Genomic DNA, 20,944 nt, shown 5'->3' with positions numbered 1-20,944 from the left:
CCTTACATGCAGCAGAGGAGGAAAAGCTCAACACGAGTCAAACCACCGAGGTGAAGACATGAAGCCAGGAAGAAGAAAAAGACTGAGGCGGGTTTAAATTAAATAAAAGGACAGATGCGGGGAAACTGTTTTGAAAAATAAATAAAAGCTGCTCACGATTCAAGGTGGCCACATGGAAACGAGCCGAGTTGCTCAAACGAATTCATGGATCAATAGTGATTGATCACATCATGTTAAGATGGTCCTGCGTCCTTGTGGAATGATGGATGCATTAAAGACAGGATAGTGATCGTTTAACCAAGCCCAGAAAGAGTCTAAAAACGAAAAAAAAGACAAAACAAATGAGTTTGTAGCCCAATTAATAGAATTTATTATTATTTTGATGATTATTATGACCTATAAGAATACACAGGAAACAAATTATCTGTTATTTTTATGGACACAAAGGCATACTATCGTTTTGATTTTGAAATTATATGGCCTGTATTATGATTCGTCCTAAAATAAAACAGAAAAGCAACACATTTAAAGTTGCAGTTCGTTTCCGTATAAACAAATATGAACAGATTTATTTTAGAAATTCACATTTGTGTAATTTAGAAATGAATAAAAAAAGATTTAGTTAATAGCAACCAAAGAGGAAATACAGTTTAGTTAGTATTTCCTTAGTGTAACCATGAACAGAAATAAATGTAACGCATGATGGACGTTTCAGAGGAAACAGCAGTGGTGACTTTACCACAACTTCCACAACGACCTCTTGTGGACCCTATATTGCATAGATGACAGCATTTAAATTGTAGAAATGAAAATTTACAATGTTCTTGGACATAATTTTATATTTTAACGTAAACACCTACATCTAAGATCTCTAAACCTGCATTTTATCAGGCAGGCATTTAATTGAATTATTTTTAAGAAAGAACGAAAGAAATTACTGGTGCAGTTGCATAATACTAAATAATTCCCATGAGCCTTTGTTTATTTACTTTCAATGTCTATATTAAACGTCTAAAGCTGAATGTTGACGCCATAAAACTCTTTACGAGTCCCTTGCCTGTGGCTGCCAGCAGCCTTTACGGCGATGTAAAATTCATTGGATAAATATCTGAAAAGTCAGTAGACCATGTATTAAACATCAAATACGTTGGTTGCGTTCAGACTGAACTGCTTAGTAGACAAAGAAAACAATGTAAGGAGGTGTCAGCAAGTCAGATCATTTCCAAAGCAGGGGTCAGTGCATCCTGAGTGCGGTCTAATATCTTGGACGGAAGCCAAGGCTCATGGACCGCAAAGCTGGATTCAAGCCAACAAACTAAAGAGATTGCAAAGACATCTTCTGGCGACAGGAGGCGCATTATTAGCCCATCAGTCAGTTTATAACGCTGTTTGTACTTTGTGAGAAAGTAAACAAGAGGAGGTCCCTTTGGCAATATGGTGCTTTCCAATAAACCGTCATAAACTCGTACATTTTATTTGAAGTTATGCGTAATATCTAAGTAGGTATGAATATGATTTATAAGTAATAAAAAGAAGAAGAAGAAGAAGAAGAACGTTAAATTGCACTGGCCAAGTTTTGAGCACACTGGGTGTCATCATTTCCGGCAGTACCTTAAAGGCATCTCGGTGAAGTGGCGTGTACTCCATAAAGTCACCACTAGATGTCAGTACAACTCTTAACTTGACTTAAGTTTCAACTTTGGAAATAATGAAAATTGATTTCATGTCTGACGTTAACGAATGAACCGTGACCACTTCTCTTCAGACCAAGGGATTTTCTTTTGTTTTTAAACTTAATAGGCCTATTTCTGTCTACGAAGGTCTGCTGGCACGCAGAAAATGAACGATGACGAGACAGGTCCCGCCTATTAGGCATCCTAAACGGACATTGTGATGGAGAAAGCAGCCAACCACAGAGGCTTTGCAGCCCCTCCTGACTCCACTCCATCACCGGGGAGCATCGTTCCTGCATTCAGACACCGGTCGTCTCTTGGGTGTCAGGTGGACAGAGCAGCTCCTGGAGCGGCGAAGGGGCTCAGAGAGAGAGACAGAGAGAGACTAGTGCATGGACAGCTTCTTAAAACGAATTCCAGATGGACAGATTTGACTAGATTTTCTCACCGCCCGTGACAGTAACAGGGGAGAGAGTTTTTGTTGCAGCGACACAGTTCACGGCTCAGCAGAATGCGAAACATGAGGCTGCAGCAGAAAGTTAAAAATCCCACAGCCAGCTGCGTCAGGTAGTCTGCTTAGACCGGACTGCAACCATGTAGGCTGGTATGTGAGAGGGATGTCAGGTCTTTAGATGTCATGCGGGACACTTTGAAGAGTTGAACGAACTACGAGGTGAACTCCGTCTGGCGCAGAAACAGGACAGAATTACTTGCTGTCTGCAGGCAACCATGGCAAGACTACGGAGGAAGGTTTGCGTGGCTCTGTTTCTTTTCACGCTATTCATCTTTGGGACCATGATGGGACTCAGGACACTGAAGCCCAGCGACGGCTTCTCGGATCTGGCTCCCGGTTTGGAGCTCCTCCCGATGATAGGAGGGAAGATGGACCGGCGCTCCGTGTCCCGTGATGCGACCGCGTCCCCGGGTCAAGCCCACCCGGATGCCAGCAACCCTAAAGCAGTAATGTCTAATTCCGGCCCCGAGGGGACCATATTTTACGATATTCACATTTTTTACTACACTTGGTACGGGAACCCGCATCTGGACGGCAAATACATTCACTGGGACCACATCCTAGTTCCACACTGGGACCCCAAGATCGCATCCAGCTACCCGAGAGGCAGACACATGCCCCCAGAGGACATCGGCTCGAGCTTCTACCCCGAACTCAGTCCGTACAGCTCACGGGATCCGGACGTGTTGGAGTCCCACATGGAACAGATCGGAGCATCCGCTGCAGGTACAGTCCAGAGATGCTGCGAACGACCTGAATTTCTTGGAGAGAGACATGAAAAGAGCTGAGTGTTGGGTTTCGTGCTCAGCAGCTGCCCAGAAATCTGGCTTCTATAAGCAGAAAGCTGTCTCCTTTCAGCACCACACATCCAATGGACAGCTCCCTGCACACTCACATAGTCCCCAGATATCTACACTTGTTTTCTTGAAGGACTTTTTAAAGCCTTTATTAGAGGAGGTATAGAAGAAGCAGACTGATTTCCAGACTGTAACAACACTAAAAAGCTGTGTACATATCAATGATTGAGTTGATTCTTGACCTTTAGTAAGATGTAAAGTATTAAATTCCCAATCTGTCCTTTCTGAGAATGCATATTTAGATGCATCATCATATGAAAGTCTCATAAATTATTATGCTGTAGTCGTGGCTTTCTTAAAAGACAGCCAGCGTCTGCAGCCTGGTGTCAAGTAACAGCTCGGTGTGTCAGCCATCAGCAGACTACACATGATAGGCCCTGATGGCGGCTCACTAGGTTATTGTACACCATCCAGAAGGATGAGCAGACTATCCAACCCTCTGAAACCTCATCACCTTAACAGATGGATTACGGGAGGACCGGCTCGCAGTGCTTAGTTAAAACAATCCATTTAATTAGACACCACAGCCAGCCAGCTCTAAAGAGTTCCACTTGACTCTATGACTGATTTCCTGCCACTTCTCAAAGCGCCATAAATAAAATGAGTAGCGGTGGCCATACCTTTAATACGCTCAGACATGGTGGATATTGTAATGTAATAGACCCCACAGCTCAACAGCAGGCCAGCTTGAGGTTAATGAATTAGTTCTGAGTGCATGTCCAATGTGCCAGTTCCTCTCTGGTGCCAGTGGCTGATATGAAGCCGTTTTTCAGCCAGCATCAGTGTATGAACAAGCAGTTCTCTAGTGGAATTTATGAGCTGTCACACACTGAAAGTGTGCTGAAAGACTGCCACAAAAACAGGACACAATAAATAGTCTTAAGATGGCAAGTTCACCACAACAGTGTGAAAACCTTACTGATTAATGAAAGGATTGTTCACATTTCTAACAATCAGCATAAAATCCTTGCCTTGTTTCAATAATGTGTAAGAGGATATGCATCTTGGATGTAAAGTCTCATCAGCAGATTCCACTGGATCTCCAGGATGGATGAGCATATTCATGTTTATGTGTCTCTAGGAGTACTGGTCCTGTCCTGGTATCCTCCCGGCCTGGCTGATGACAACGGGGAGCCCGCCGAGGATTTGGTACCAGCTGTGCTGGATGCTGCATACAGACACAACCTCAAGGTAAAATGCATCAGCACATTTTGTCTGTGTGTGTGTGAAACAATCAAAATCGAGCTGAGGAAGAGACCAAGACTTAAGAAGAGCAGTTAATTAAACCCATGATATTCAGCTCAGCTTTTACACATAATGCTAATGCTAATACTGAAATAAGAGCAAAAGTAAGTTAAGAACCAGCTTGATTCATAATAGAAGGATTTCATTGTCCTGAAATATAGGTTTCATTCATCTTCATTTGTAGGACTGTTCCAAATGGCTGGAGCAGATAAAGAGCCATCTCAGTCAGACAGCAGCTACACTGCGTGTCTTTTCGCTTGATAGTGATCATAGTAATTGCAAGAGAGATATGCATGTCGTTTGTCCTGCTTGAAAAAATAAACACTTGCACAATAACAAATGGACAGAGGTGTCCATCCAATTCTTGAATGCAAAGCAATAGTGCGTGAGTGGTTTCATTTTTTTAACAATGCACCATGGTAACAAAGCCCAACGTGCAGGGATACTGTTCTGATGCTTTAAGTACAACAAATCATCATAATGAAAAACTAGAAATAAAATGGCACTGACCAGCTTTCAAACAAGCTGTAACAATGTCCACATGTCCGCATACTTTATATATTTGAGATTATAAATATTAAAGGTGGACCGTATTTATGAAATGTATCTGGACAAGAGAATCATTTCTGTAATGTGTTTTGTATACATTAAAAACTAAAATAAAAATTGAAGAGGGCCAAGCATAGAACCTTGAGGTACTCCATTAATAAAGTGATATACTTTGCGGCATATCGAGCTGTGCCCACCGACTTTCATGCTACAGTGGTGACTACGCTACCCAAAAAGTGGCGACGTGTTAATATGATTGTCTGTCCACCATTCATCTCTCTAACAACTCAGCAACAGAGGAGATAAAAAGGATTATTGATGCTTCACAGAGGTGAACACTTAACACCGCTCAGGATAGCAATGTTATTGTGATGGATTCTGCAGAGTCTTCATGTCACTTGAAAGTAAGACTAGAGTGCTGCCTACTTTAAAACTGTCTCTGCTACTCAGTGATTTGACTCCAGATGTTTGCAGCTGCTGTCACATCTCCAGCATTAGAAAACAAAATGGGTCAAAGAGCTGCTGCTGCTGCTGTATCAGTCATGAATGAACTTTGGGGCACATTAGTGGTGGAGAGGTGTGTGTATGGAGTGGGGGTTAAACCACATGACCAATTGCCAAATAGGTCGGAAAATGGCATGATGGAGGAAATAGCTGCCACCCACGTTGGTCCCTCTGCCTGCTGTCTCTGTAATTGAAGGCTTATTAAAGTTTTAAAGGGTAAATTTGCTTGAAATTCAATATAATTCAAGTCACATGCTCTACAACTACAAAGAGACAGAGAGAGTAAAGAGGAAGAAAGAGATACCCAGTTAAGATTATGGGAGTATATTTGATTATGTACAGCACAGTGATCAGATCAATTTAGTCAGTTTTGCCATCTAAAATGTTTCTTAGAAATATGTCAAGAACAAAAGCTACTTGAGGTCCTTCCTTTATGTGAAATGACATGTAAGAGCAGGTGCTATTAATAATGCACCAACAGCATGTTCAAGTAAAGAAAAATCAACCAGGTGGCATGCCAGTAGGGCTGTAACCCGATAAAAGCCTTAGCTTTATTGTAAGGTATTAAATGTTTATGGTTTTTAAAGCTTTAACTATAAGTTGATTGACTGAAAACTACACTGATCAGCCACAACATTAAAACCAGAAGAAGTAAATAACATTGACCATCTTGTGACAATGCAATGTTCTGCTGGTAAACTTTTGGACCTGGCATTCATGTGGATGTTGCTTAGACATGTACCACCCACCTAGACCAGACCAGGCACCCCCACCCCATAGCAATGACACTCCTTGATGGCAGCCAGCAGCCATCCCCAGCAGGATGCAGCCTGACACAAAAACGGTTTAGGAACAACTCAAAAAACATGAAGAACAGCACAAGGTGTTGACCTGGCCTCCAAATTCACTAGATCCCAAACTGATCAAGTATCTGTGGGATGATCCACAGAGGCCCCTCCCCTCAACCCATAGGACCCAAACGCCCGTGATAACAGCATCCTGTTGCCAGACACCACAGGACACCCTCAGAAGGCCCATGTCCATTCTCTGATGAGTCACAACTTGTTTTGGAGGCACAAGGGAGACCTACACAATATTAGGAAGGTGGTTTTATTATTGTTATTGATTTTAGTAGTTGAAAGCTTTTAAGATATTAAGATTCGCTGCTTGTTGTCATCAAAAATAATCAGTCACAGACCTACAAATAAACACGTCTTATTGACAGCTTGCTGAATTTATCACCAAGGTTAATTACAAAGCATTACAGTAACACTATCCATTATCACATCAGTGCTTGTTTCCTGATGTGTAGATAAAGTTAATTTATTTTCCAGTAGCACTGTGACACATATTGGCCTTGTCGTCTCTATAAACATCTCCGAGGAGTCGCAGTTTGTTTGTCAGGCCAGCCTGTCTGATTTGTTACCACATTTGTTTGTCCTGCTGTTTGGCTGGAGGCAAAGCAATAATGTGTCTCTGCAAGGGCAAGACAAGAACGCACGGATTAGACATGCAACGCTGAGCTGATGAGGTTTTACACATGATGCCGTCAGGAAAGAAGCAAATAGACTGAATTTATTGCCTTGCTTTATTGTCATCATTTACCCAGCAAGCATGACATTTTCATAACAAGTGCGCGTGGAAAATCAGTTTATGACATGCTTTCTGCAAATCAACTGCACATTTCAGTGTCTCATTGAAATAAGAAGGAGCTGCTCTGAAAGAACTCTGAAGGTCACAATCAGAGCAGCCTCGAGAAAGCTTCAGAATGAAATCTCTCTGTGTAGAGCAGTGGGTTGTGTGAAATAGTTCCAAGATCTTTTTTTCCAGTTCTCATTGTTTCTAATTATCTCCTCCTTCTATGTCTGCACGATTTCACATGTATCCTCGGGTAGTTCCTTCTTACATAATTTGGCAAAGTGCTGACAAGGTACAACGAGCTTTGGCCATGATGGTTTGGAACTCTGATGGGAAACAATTCAAAAAGATCTCTTTGTTTTTTTTTCAACTGAGGGTGGATTAAAAAAGACGGCGGTAAGGAAACCCAAGTGAGGAGGACAGATGGTCCCACAGGAGCAGTGGCAACAGCCAAAAAATGTATCTGATCAGCATTCAAGAAACACACTGCAATCTGCTTATAGCGGCAAAGAGGCTTGTTTGAGAAATGCTTGAGGGAATAATAAACATCAGCCGCTTTGAGAGTCTACTTTATAATTTCACAAAAATGTATTACTAGAAAAATGATGAATAAGCCATTACAAGTCTATCTACAACGATCAGCCACAACATTAAAACCACTGACAGGAGAAGTAAATAACATTAACCATCTTGTGACAGTTTAATGTTCTGCTGGGAAACTTTTGGACCTGGCATTCATGTGGACGTTACTTAGACATGTAGCACCCACCTAGACCAGACCAGACCAGGCACCCCCACCCCATAGCAATGACACTCCTTGAGGGCAGCAGCCATCCCCAGCAGGATGCAGCCTGACACATGCACACACACAAAAACGCTTTAGGAACAACTTGTCTGTGAGATGATCCACAGAGGCCCCTCCCCTCAACCCATAGGACCCAAAGGCCCCCACTAACAACATCCTGTTACCAGACACCACAGGACACCCTCAGAAGGCCCATGTCCATTCTCCGATGAGTCACAAGGCACAAGGGAGGCCTACATAATATAATAATGATGTTTTGTATAACCCAATTTAAATGTTTTTTTTGGAAAGTGTGGAAATGAAACCTGTCTGTATCCATTTCGGTTTTCCATCTCAGCCTTTTCTTGACCTTGTGCTGCCATGTTTGTCGCAGAGGCACTCCTCCAAACTGAGGAGCAGAATTGCAACGAGTCTGCCCATTCTTCCTGTCTGATGAATAAATATGGTACCAACCTTTCTAAGATTTGTGCCCCATTAACCTAGTGTATATGTAAAAGTCACGCATCAAATCTGAGAAATCTGAAAAGCTGGAACAATTAGACATTTAGCATTTTGGCTTGGAATATAAATAGTGTTTGATTAAGTTCATCAATCAAACCATAAAGATTTGATTGAGTTGCTGAACTGTCGATCAGCTAATCAGTTGTAAATGCTGCAACTCTGATGGAAGCTCAGTAAAGTCCCAGTACTTACAAGGAAGAAGTGTATCAAATGTGATGGAATGGCTCAAGAGTGGACATGTCAGGTAGATACTGTAGGCTTGCGGTCAAGTATGATGGCGTGTAACAAAAGATGACTGATCAGTTAACAATGGTAGACAATTTGAACTGAGAAAATGTATTTAAAGAATTTAACCTCCATTATGAATGATCAGTTGACCATTTGGACCCCTGAGGGTCTAGGGCTCTAGGGTAGTTGAGCATTTGCCTCATCAGTGATGCATCCCTGTTAGAAGGTGTATGCACTCAAAGCAGCATATGGAGCTTTAAATAAGAGGCATACAGTGAATTACGTATTTAGCATAATTGCATATTCATAAGATAAATCAATGATGAATGGAAATCGGAGCAAAGCTGTCTCAACAAAAACAAACCCAGCTTCCATCCTTCTAGCAATCCCACACCACATATCTAAAAACACACTGCCCCCTCTCTGGGGTCAATGTTGTAAAAGAAGACATTGTACTTTTTATTATATAAGTTGAATTTCAGCAGCACCCACACACATAGCTCGTGTATTGTGTACTGCAGAGTTGGAGAGCACATCACATGGAGCCTCCACAGCAGGGGTGCTGCTGCTGCTTGACCTCTGCTTGAAGTGGAGCTGAAATAGTTCTTCTGCCCAGGGGAGGGTGGGGGTGGGTTGTTGGGGACAGAGTGGGGAGGGGGATTATCGGAAGCTGGATGCAGGAGGAAAGAAGCAGAGGGGAAATGTGCATCATGTGTCCCATGACTCAGTTTGTGCCTCTGAACAATCTGCCCCCTGAGGGGCTGTAAAAGTTCTGTCTTGTAACTAGGCCATGTAGCTACATGTACACAAGGGGATTCAGCCCATGGGTGCCCTTTGATGGAATCAGCCATACGTTTCTGTTCCAAGAAGCACTATATGTTCTGGCTGAGTGGCTACATAAAGTCTTACATGCTAAACCTCTGTTGTTCTTTATGCCCACTCTTGCATAAAGTGACATGCCAAACTTTGTCGGAATTGATGAAATTGTTTTAAAGGTCTAGACCTTTATCTTTGGCTCACATCCCTCCCTTAGTGCTTTTTTGCATGACATGACACTAAATTCCACTCCGCTCAGCTTAAATCATGCCGGGTTGTTCCAGGCTCAGGCTGTCAATGTTTATGAGGTATTAAAATGTGCCAACTTTGTCTCATTTATTACTAGAGAGTAATGGACCAATGTGTTGGGAAAATGAGCTGAGTTTTCTAGTATCCTGCAGTGACCAGAACAGTTTTGTTTCCCCTCTGAGGGGGCTTCACATCCTCTAATGCCTCTAATGCCTCGCAGGTCTTCACAATGGGCTCATATTTGATCTTGCTTTACTACTCTCTTGCTTTAACAGAAGTCCAGCCAGTTATGGCTTCATAAACATCAATTGGAATTTACGATTTGCTCCTTTCATCTTCTGTCTATTTTTCATGCTGGCATTTTGTAGGCAAAGTGCATCTTACACCATCAAAATGCACATTTTGTAGCACATAAAAGCACTCGCTCTCTCCATTAGTGCCACCAGAGATTCCGTTAGTCTCGCTGCCATCCTTGCAGTTTATCAACACATATCTGCAGTTTGAAGCAACTGGCTAAGCTTAAGCTTGCTTCAGATATCACTTTAATCTATTAGCACACTTATACTCAATGTCGTAGTGGCAGTATCTTCAACAGGCCTTGTTGTTTCACAGAAAAACTCCATTAGAAAATACACCAATCAGCCACAACATTAGAACAGACACAAACTGACAGGAGAAGTAAATAACATTGACCATCTTGTGACAATTCAGTGTTCTGCTGGGAAACTTTTGGACCTGGCATTCATGTGGATGTTACTTAGACATGTACCACCCACCTAGACCAGACCAGACACCCCAACAGCGCAAGGTAGATCCCAAACTATCAAGCCTGATCCACAGGGGCCCTTCCAGGGAAACTGTTCTGGAGGCACAAGGGAGACCAACACAATATACAAGGAGCATCTTAGCATTTAGCTTACAGCTGTGGTTCCCAACCTTTTCAGTTGGAGCCCCCATTATTTGTGTTTAAGAAAGCCAATTACTCGCAGTTCACACACTAATCTGCACTCCAGCTTGTGCACAAAAGCACTGAGAGCATCTGTGCACTGTGTGATGGTTTTATTCGGTGTTTTCGTCTGAAATGGTCATTAGCTAACTTCTCGCTTTTATTAGTGTTTGACTTAGAGCATTGTTGCCAAATACAGCTGATGGTTTCCAGCCCAAAAGCCAAAAAAGGCCAAAACACACACAAAATTTAACATTATGCCCACATTGCTCAATATTGCTTACGCTAGTGTAGCCTGTCGTAAAAAACAAGGCAGTCAAAGCATAGAAATCATACAGCAGCCCTACTACTGCTCCCATCTAGCTACGAGGTTGTTTAATGATGTTCACTGATGGGTCTATGGAGCCCTTGTCTACCCTTCAGAGAGCTAGAACTACTGTACCAAGCACTGCTTGTCATGTGAAGAGAGACTAATGACAACACACACACTTACACAGAGAGTCTCGGATGGAGTAACAGCACTTTGGTTTTGTTTCAAATAAGCATTAAAAAGTAATTAGAAAAACTGCTATATATAATTCAAAACTAATTTTGCATGAAACCACCTGATCTGGCAACACTGACTGAGAGCCGTGTCACAGAGGTTGAGAGTTCATTCAAATGTCAACAGTAGCTTTCACGTTTTAAGTGAAGTAAACGGTTCCTAAAGTGTTTTTGTGTGTGTGTATCTGTGTCAGGCTGCATCCTGCTGGGGATGGCTGCTGCCATCAAGGAGTGTCATTGCTATGGGGTAGGGGTGTCTGGTACATGTCTAAGTAACATCCACATGAATGAATGCAAGGTCCAAAAGTTTCCTAGCAAAACATTCCATTGTCACAAAATGGTGATGTTATTTACATCTCCTGTCAATAGTTTTAATGTTGTGGCTGATTGGTGTACATACTTTGATGATCCAGTAAATATCCACTAAGCAAAATATTTGCAAATCTAATTTTGACGACCTCAAAGCATGACTGTAGACTCTTAGTATTTTTGTTTCAAGAAAACTATAAACTAAATGCAGTTTTTTAAAGTCATGGATAAAGCAGGAAAAATACAACCTGGGTTAAAGCATCTTTGTAAAGCTAACTTGATGCCATGTTACATTTATTTGGACGCTGCTATCGTCTTAAAAAGCCTTCTTTTCCTTCACATTCTTCCCCTCGGGTGTCCAGTGCTGAAAAGGGGGCTTTTCATTTTGATTATGCATAATTCAAAGTCACTGAATTCTCCGTCTGTGCCGTAAAACATTTAAGTTAAGCCCTTTTTATGTACGTGTCACTTCAGGTCCCTTGATCCACTGCTACTTTTTGTTCATCAGTTGTAAATGGCAGTTTCTAACATAAGCATTAACTGAGTGTTACAAAGGCTTCCAAGTCAATACATGTCATCTGTAAGTGCTGACTGTGGATATCTTAGTAATATGATGAATGGAAACTAGCAAGCGATGCGTCTTCCTTCATGTTTTCTCAGGTTGCCTTTCACATCCAGCAGTACAGAGGTCGAAACGACCAGAGCGTGCACGACAACATCAAGTACATCATTGACAGGTGGGTGCATGTCTGGCTGCCGAGTCAGCACAAATAGAAATCCATTAAGATTGCATGCATAGCTGAAGAAACAGTAGTTACAACACTGAAATACTTTTAGGGTGCATTTCTGATTATGTAAGGCCAGTTTCATGACTTATGAATGACTGAAGTAAAAGCTTTTCCCTAGCTTTTAGTACTGACGTTGGTCTCAGAAGAAGCATTTGTGAGATTACGCAAAGCCCAAGCCCTTCCTCAAAATATCAAGTGCGAACAAATTATTAACAAATTACCACCACAATGTCCCCATTGTTTTATGCAAAAATGTATTTTGTATGCATACACTGCTCCTGGAAATGTAAATATTCTGCACGTTTTGTGCATTCATTTTTTTCCTCATAATCCATTCAAACATATTTGGTGTGTAGTAGGACTTCTGCTCAGCAGGTTTGGAGTTTATTTGCCTGCACAGCCTGAGTTTGTAATGGCTCATTAAGGGGTTTAAGTGCCTTTTGTTCCAAATATTTCTCAAACTTTGATTTGTGTTCTTCAGGGGATAAAACATGTCCACTTCAACTTGAGCTTTTTTCTCATGTTCAACTGTATCTGCTCGTCTAACAGGCAGATTGTGATACTTGATGACGTTAATGCTCCTCAGGGGACCTACCTCTTTATATTGATTTTAGTGATCTACCCTTTACCCTTGCACAACTATCCTTGTTCTGTGTTATCCTAAAGATCTTGATTCTTCGGTCAAACAGCTAATAGCTTCAGCCCTAACCTGCTATGTTCCTAATTCACTGTATTGCTGTTTGATTTTAAAGGTATGGTGACCATGGAGCCTTCTACAAGTTTACTTCCAGCACAGGGAAGAGTCTTCCTCTGTTTTACATCTACGACTCCTACCTAACTCCACCAGAGTCCTGGTCTGAATTTTTGACTCCCACTGGGTCCCACAGTGTGCGAGGCTCAGCTTACGACTCCATCTTCATAGCTCTGATTGTGGAGGAGCGCCACAAACACGACATCCTCGCCAGTGGTTTTGACGGCATGTACACTTACTTCGCCTCCAACGGTTTCTCCTTTGGCTCTTCTCACCAGAACTGGAAGGCCATCAAGGCTTTCTGTGACGGGAACAATCTCCTCTTCATCCCCAGCGTGGGACCCGGTTATATTGACACCAGCATCCGGCCGTGGAACAACCACAACACGCGCAACAGGGTGAACGGGCGTTACTACGAGACGGCCCTGCAGGCGGCACTCAACGTGCGCCCAGAGATCGTCACCATAACGTCTTTCAATGAATGGCACGAAGGGACTCAGATAGAGAAGGCGGTGCCGAAGAAAACAGTGACCCGCGTGTATTTGGACTATCAGCCACATGGACCCGATCATTACCTGGAGCTGACTCGCCGCTGGGCCGAGCAGTTCAACAAAGAGAAGGAGCAGTGGCTCATGTGAGCTTTCATCAACCTGACTCAATGTTCCAGTGGGTGTGCACATGCAGGAGAAAGAACAAATGAATGTAGAGACTGATTCATATAGACCTGATGGACATGCATTCACTTTTTAACATGACCGGATGTGAGAGTTTCTACGTTGATGTGTACACATGCTGATCTGCAAGAATAAGACACATTGTTGGTCGGGGTGTAAATTATTAAAAGTGAAATGTAAAAATGAAAAGTCTGACATATTCCGAAATACAATGTGTAACCATTTACAGGCCTCATGTCCCTCTCTATGCTGAAATAATAGAACACACTTACACTCTTAGTGTTTTTCTTGCCTCCAGTAGAAGTACCGACCAAAGAAGATTTGACCCTAATATTGCTCTTCTCTTTTTCCAGGCTCAGAGCTTGTTCAAGTGTTAAAAGTTAGCTTATTTTCTTTTTCTCACATTAACAAAAGCCACCTACTTGTTCTTGTAAAGCTAATTTATTGCCACACGGAAGGACCAATTTGAGGGGTTATGTGGCGGATTGGTTGTCGCTTACCATGTTTATGAGTTGTGAGGCGTATGCAGACGTTTTAAGAAACAGAAGTGGATGGTTCTAGAATTAAAACCAATTCCAATTTGATTTATAAGTTCTTTTGTAAAATGCAAACATTATTTTGTAACTATATGTGGATATGAAAGTGAAATGTGTGCATTCAACCTAACAGACTGTAATCAAGTTACACAGCACTACTATGTTTACAAGTATTTATTACATTTAAAAGTGAAAAAATATTCATTTTATTTTTATGTTGTCATTGTAGTTTCTTCCTAGAATGTAGATACTTTATAAGTGGCAAAACACTGTGATACATATAGTCCATATAGTACACTAACTAGTGTTATTTTTAACATGCATTAGTCATAAACTACAATTAAAATGTTACTTTCACTGTATAAACATCAGGGTATACATTTTATCAAGTATAAGTTGGATTTGTTTTGTCTCGTCAATAAAAGCATGTTTTTAGAGAAAGAAAGGAATTTCATGACAATTTCCATAATTTCCCCATCGTTCCCCTTTATCCTTTCATTATGACTTTGCATTTCCAACATTAAGGTTGTTTGCTTGCTAAACTGTTGGCCTCAGTGGCTTCAAGGTGGCAGCAGTTGCTCAGCAGCAGTGTTGACATGACACATTTTATGAACATGAGTTCCCATCTCCCATCCCCCCAACTTGTGAGCTCCCAGCTCACAAGTTTCATCTGAAGGCAGCATAGCATCAAGAAATTTTTATCATCTCGACAAACCATTGCTTTAAGGGTTTTATTCAAAGTCTTACATTAGCAGTTAAAATGCTTTACTTATACGCTTACAACGTGCAGATATCTCTGGTCTTATCTACCGTGCTAACAAAGGTGTTAAGCACAAGTTAATTTGGCAAGTCACACCAACCTCAGTTACAGTTATACTTGGCCTTGAAGTTTCACAAATATCTTAACCTTTTCTTTATGAAAAGAAGTTTTGTTGTGAATCCTAAATGAAAGGTTTCAATGTTGCAGTGTGCCATTATGAATAAAAACCTGCCAGTAGGCGCGTTCGACTTCATGCAGATCTGTGCAGATCTGACTTGACGTGATGCATGCTGGGTTGTTCTGCTCATAGACCTCGAATATGATTGGTTAAAATGAACTTGTTCGACCCAGCATGCATCACGTCAAGTCAGATCCGCACAGATCTGCATGAAGTCGAACGCGCCTAATGTCTACAGCGCAGTCCATTTGGATCTGATTAAGATTCTGCTGCCTTTTAAAAGTAAAACGTGAGACGGGAATTCCTCAGAATAAAAGTGTCTCTTTCGCGTGGAAGTAGACCTGTAATTGGTTTCTGCTACTTTATGAACACTTGGGGCCACAATCTTCCTTTCACACTCCATTAAGAATCAATTATGAATAAAATCCAGACCACTATAAATAAAGACAGAAATGTGTGTCAGAATAAAAAAAAAAAAAAGTGTATTGTAGCTGTACCAAGGCTGTATAATCCATTCCACATAAGTACATTAGGCACTGAGGATTTAAAAATAATCCGGGTTTTGACATACAAGTGGTGAACTGTACACCTATATGTGCTACCTGTAGCAACTACACATATTACAGTACTTTCTATGTGGTAACGTAGCCCAACCTACAGCGTAGAACAGTATGGGATGTTTAATAAAAATAGCTGTGAATGCAAATAGAATGTGATCTATAATCAATGCATTTTACAGAATTCCAATGGCTTTACATAAAATATGTTCCCACTACACCTCTAGCAGTTTTAAATGAAAATCCAACATCAAACAACCATTTTTCCAGTTATACTGCGTTACTTTAAAATATCAACAGCAGACCCGTTTAATATTTTTAAATAATCCGTTGAGAACTCCTTCTGACTCTCACATGAACCCTATATAACACAGAACATGATAAAACACAAAATAGGTCAGTCTGAGCATGCAGAACCCAAAGCAGCCACCGGAGCAAGATCGTCCATCGCTGGTTTAAGACTCGACTTCTTCCTGAGTTCTAGTGTTTGTCAGGAAGGACAAATGTTTTCCTGAGTAGCCCGCGGGTCAAAGCCCGGTTGTGCGTCTCAGCGTGTGTTTCAGAGTGTGGGGAGTTCAAGAGGTCATCGTTCCCCTGTGTCTTCTGACAGGCCATATTTGCGTTGCAGCACGTCAAGTGTAGCGGAAAGAGCACTGAAACCAGAAATACAGTCATCTTGAGTAAACACTGGGGGGGTTTGACAGGAGAGATGTCAGGATCTTAGTAGATGAAGTAATGCAAATCATCTCGCTGCTTTCTGTAATCTTTAATTATTCTATCTACACAGGCAGCATTTTGTGTGGGAAATTTATAATCATAGCAGGTGCTGCAGGGGGACTCATCCTCCATGTGGTGGAGGGCATTGTGATTGTACTGGAAATGTCTGAAGCCTGTTTGAATGACCGAAAAGGGCCTGCTGAAGTGGTTTAGGCGTCTGAGGAGGATGCCTCCTGGGTACCATCTTTTGGAGGTCTGCTGGGCACAGCCAGTTAGAAGGAGACCCCGGGGTACAGCCAGAATTCACTGGAGGGATTAAATATATCAGCTGTGATACTTCAAGAGTAACTGAAATGTGTTGCACGTCTGGTATTCCATGCTTAGCCCACTGCACCGTGGACGGTTCTCGGACAAGCTGATGAAAATGGACGGATAACGGTTAGAAAAAGTGACTTCTGTTATTTTACGGCAGGAACTCAGGAGGATATGTTTGGAAACTGAGAAATAACTATTTTAGAGTTTTTTTCATAACTGAAATCTGTAACCGTCCTTCTGAAAGCAGATGGAATGGCCATATCATTTTTAGTTTGTAGCCACAGGCAACAAAACAGAGACCAAGGATATATCACAGGAAAAATGTTTGAGCAATCAACTAAAGTATTTTAGTATTCTTAGTATTTTTAAAAACATTTTTGGGTGCCGTTCATCACATGGTAAATCAACTACAGCCCACAGTCCCCACTAGTTTAATTTGTAGTTTCAAATCATTTAGCACAACAGTTTGCTTAATTTAAGTTAATTAATATCATGGGGATATTAGCAAGTTAGTTTGGTTGTTTTTTTAATGTATTAATTAGTATCAGTTTGATTTCGTTTTATCTGAAGAGAGGAAAAAAAAACAAGCAAGCAACTGTGTAATGGACTGAACTTACCAGCCAGGTCTGATGATGCGATATTTGTCAAGCACTGACAGGTTGACCACTGTTGACCCGAGGCGGCTCGGGTCTCTGATCGGTCCTCCATCCACCACCACAGCTAGTTTAGGCCAGAGCTCCTGAAATTCCTTCAGAGTAAATACACCGTCAGTACTGACGACGACGCGCCCATTTCAGACCGATCCACTGAAATATATTTCTGTTACTCCTCGACTTACATGAACTTCCACGGTGCTGGTGTGCGAGCTGATGTTGGCGCTGGTGAGGGCGAGCGGTTCCCCGCACATCTGGCAGAGGCGTCTCATAAAGGCATGATCTGGGATACGAACACCTACAAGCTGAGGAGCACATGAATGTGTTAAACAGCAGCTTGTTGACAGGTGTTCATGCATCATATGCTGTTGCATTTCCCGTAGCACCCAGGTAAAGGCAAAGACTGACCGAAGTAAAGGGGTTGAGGTCTGTGTTTAGCGCTTCAGACCGTTCAAACACCAGAGTGACGGGACCGGGCAGCAGGTCCATTAACAGCTCCTTCTTCACCTTCACCTTACAGTACCTGTCAACGGAGATGAACACAAGACGAGAAGTCCATCACTGGATTCAGATGATCAAAACATAAATAAATCTATTGGCAAATACTGTCCAAATTTTGTGAGACTTTATGAGGTATTTGGACTCTGGAACACTCCTGTTTCACTATATTCTGACATTTAACAGAGGAAATGACTGTTCGCAAATATAAATGCCACACTAATGAATAATAAACAAGGTCTACTGCAGCTCTAGATCAGTACCAACCATCTACACACCACCCATGTCTTCCCACAAAGGTTTAACAAACCACAGGGAACCGAGACATGGCTGCATGGTGATATAAAATATAGCTGCATAGAAAAATAATGAATCAATTCTGAGGTGTTTCTTTGACAGCAGGAGTACCTGTCACTCAAAACGTAAAATGTGACCTGTTGGAGATGGTGTCTCTGCCTCCAAGTATGAGTAATACATTTGCACAAAACAGCAGGTCCAGAAAGGAATCACTGCACTTTAAAGGACAGATGAGAAAGAACTGAATAGAAGTAAAAAAAAATAATCCTAACTAAAAAGTCTGTATCCAAATATTCACAGTTCACCATCCACCAGACAAAAGTCCGGACCCAGGTTCAAATAAAGCAGTCCTGTACACTTACTTATAGATATCCTGAATTTCTCCCACACAAATGGCCAGCGGCTTATGTCCGTTTCGTCCTTTGATGTCATAGGTTTTTCTCACAGCGGCTGAGTTTTGGGCCAGACATGCCAGGCCATAGATGGTGTCTGTGGGCACGGCAACTATGTGACCCTCTTTCAGAGCCTTCACCGTGCAAGCCAGGATTCCAGCACCATCTGCAGTTCAAAAGCAAGGAGAGTCAATGAGACAGCATCTAAAGTAAGCCAAAAAAAAATAAGGCATGTTTGTAAGAATGTTGGGAGTTTTAGCTTTTGATAACATGCAGTCCAATCTGGTTCAGCAAAGCTGGATTTGCTGAACTTCATTCAAAGCTTTAACCATATTCTTCCATACTGCTCCAGATCATGTCTCAGTGGCCATGTTTGCGTGGACAATATTCCTTCAGTCAAACTGAAATGATTCCAATCAGAGATTCCTACTTTATGGTTTACATGGACACTATATAAAACGCTACAGTAAGACAGACACGCCCCAAAACATCAATCAGAACAGGACATTTTGGACATGTGAAAAGCAGTTCTGTCTGCAGTGGAGTCAAGCCTGCTGGAAATATAACCGTTTCAACTTTATTGAAACATTAATTCATTGAGAAGGAGAGGACAACGTGTTTTCAATGGCCACATCGATTCTGTCTTTGTTCATTTCTTTGCTAGCTCCATGTTTCGGTCCCTCTTGGAAACTCACCATGTCACCTCACATGGGCAAAGAATTTAGAAAGAATTTACAGTGGGATGAATAATTCATTTGCATTTGATCGTGTTAAGTATTTGATCTCCTACCAACCTGCAAGAATTCTGGCTCCCACAGGCAGGTTATGTCCCTCTGAGGCACAAAACTAGTGAAGACACTAGTCCAGTCACTTTTAGAAAGTACTTCTAATCTCAACTCGTGTATAAAAGACGCCTGTCCACAGAATCGATATCTTCCACTCTAACCGTCAAGCACGGAGGTGGAAACGTTGTGCTTTGGGGAGGTTTCTCGGCTCAGGGTACAGGACGTCTTCACTGCATTGAGGGGCCGATGAACAGGACCATGTACCATAAAATCTAAGATGATAACCAACCTCCCTCTGAACACTGAAGATGTGTCACAGATGGATCCTCCAGCACGACAGTGACTTAAATCATCCGTCCAGGGCAACAAAGGAGTGGTCCAAGAAGAAGTAGATTAAGGAGTTGCCTGGTCAGTCTCCAGATTTTAATTTGAGGAGGGAGCTGAAACTTCGAGTTGCCAAGCGACAGCCTCAAAACCATAATGATTTAGAGAAGATCTGTTTAGAGGAGTGGACCGAAATCCCTCCTGAGATGTGTGCAAACCTGGTGACCAACTAGATTATACCTAGTTGTGCTGCCTTTTTATTAAAATGTGATTCCAATAGTCTTTGATCCTCTTGTTTGTTAAAAGATCTGGCAAAACATTAGAACCAACTGTCACCTGTATTAATGCTAGCATAATCTTAAACTAACAGAACAGGATCGTCAGGAATCTGATGCAACACACTGCAATGTCCTCGTTGCTCACTGTGAACGCAAATGTGTCTTCACCTTTTCCCAAAACTAATCGTCCCTTATGAGAGAGACCCACGTGCACCTCAGCTGTGAATGAAAAACATTATGTACCTGTTTGGCCCTCCTGGGGGCTCGCCGGCCCGTTGGAGGTCGGTGGCGACAAACGCAACACTTTGGTCTTGAGCTCTTTACACATCTCTGGTCCGAGACGACGAGCTGCGGCTGAACCGTGAGCTGCTCCGGATTTGATCATTCCGCGGCGATAACTCGAACTGACTTCATAAAACAGAGTCTACAAACACAGACAAACCATTTCTCAAATGAACAGCGTGTCCTCGCCGGACGAAATAACGAAACTCTTCCGGGTTACGCCCCCAAACAATGACGCCAGCTTTATTAAAAGGCCAGCAGCGTGAAAAAGACCCAGTAAAGCATTTCTGATTTATTTTTTAACAACCGTACCAAGCACTCATATCGTCAAAAATACAATTTAAACAAAATCTATATTCTAAATAATTAAAAAGAAAAAACGTATATTTAGTCCTGCATTTAAATGATTTAGCAGCTAAAATATTTAATAACATAATTCAGCTGCTTAACCTTTGGGTTTCCTTTTATTTATTTAATAAATCTGATTTTTTTCCTAGCTGCAAACATGCAGTTGCGATGTATTTTATTTTGGAAATTCCTAAAAGCACATGGAAAAGTATTTCCCAGAAGCCTTCGCGGACACTGACGCATATTAACGACGTCCTCGGTGACACCTGCCCTCACTCCTCATCACATGACAATTAAGAAAATGTCAATCACCTGTGTTCACCTGATAAACTGCTGAAGGCCTCCTCCTCATGACCCTCAGAAGAAATATGGCCTCGGACACAGGTGATAAACATGGTCCGTTTCATTTTCTCTCTTATCAGCATTTGTGATAG

General features: G+C 41.8%; 2 protein-coding genes across 3 annotated transcripts; one reads left to right on the top strand and one right to left on the bottom strand.

Annotated features, from left to right (window-relative positions):
- Window positions 1-2,402: 2,402 nt before the first annotated feature.
- Window positions 2,403-13,630, top strand: LOC311497129 (glycoprotein endo-alpha-1,2-mannosidase-like protein; the record flags this gene model as incomplete). The annotated part of the gene is made up of 4 exons (XM_084557280.1): window positions 2,403-2,913; window positions 4,126-4,235; window positions 12,038-12,114; window positions 12,918-13,630. 4 exons carry the CDS (start codon window positions 2,403-2,405, stop codon window positions 13,552-13,554), a joined length of 1,335 nt encoding a protein of 444 aa, XP_084413406.1. The 3' UTR covers window positions 13,555-13,630.
- Window positions 13,631-14,360: 730 nt separating this feature from the next.
- yrdc (yrdC N(6)-threonylcarbamoyltransferase domain containing) lies at window positions 14,361-20,400 on the bottom strand. Of its 2 annotated transcripts, none has more exons than XM_084557156.1 (6): window positions 20,124-20,397; window positions 18,464-18,659; window positions 17,715-17,829; window positions 17,492-17,611; window positions 17,271-17,401; window positions 14,361-16,274 (listed from the first exon to the last, which is right to left on the bottom strand). In XM_084557156.1, the coding sequence occupies exons 1-6, from the start codon at window positions 20,263-20,265 to the stop codon at window positions 16,205-16,207; spliced, it is 774 nt and encodes a 257-aa protein (XP_084413282.1). In that variant the 5' UTR covers window positions 20,266-20,397; the 3' UTR covers window positions 14,361-16,204. The 2 variants fall into 2 exon arrangements, with proteins under 2 accessions (XP_084413282.1, XP_084413283.1); XM_084557157.1 differs by lacking the exon at window positions 14,361-16,274 and adding an exon at window positions 16,331-16,644 and having other exon boundaries at window positions 20,124-20,400.
- Between the last annotated feature and the right edge of the window lie 544 nt (window positions 20,401-20,944).

This window comes from Chelon labrosus (assembly GCF_963514085.1).
Source record: "Chelon labrosus genome assembly, chromosome: 12".
Lineage (NCBI taxonomy): Eukaryota > Metazoa > Chordata > Actinopteri > Mugiliformes > Mugilidae > Chelon > Chelon labrosus.
Note: the sequence above shows the minus strand (reverse complement) of the source record. Positions and strands in the feature narration are given on the sequence as shown.

Coding starts and splice junctions, on each gene's coding strand:
- yrdc (XM_084557156.1), bottom strand. CDS start 20,265: ATGATCAAATCCGGAGCAGCTCACGGTTCAGCCGCAGCTCGTCGTCTC. Junction 18,660..20,123: donor CCCCCAGGAGGGCCAAACAG/GTACATAATGTT, acceptor TTTGAACTGCAG/ATGGTGCTGGAATCCTGGCT. Junction 17,830..18,463: donor GAAATTCAGGATATCTATAA/GTAAGTGTACAG, acceptor CTCCGTTGACAG/GTACTGTAAGGTGAAGGTGA.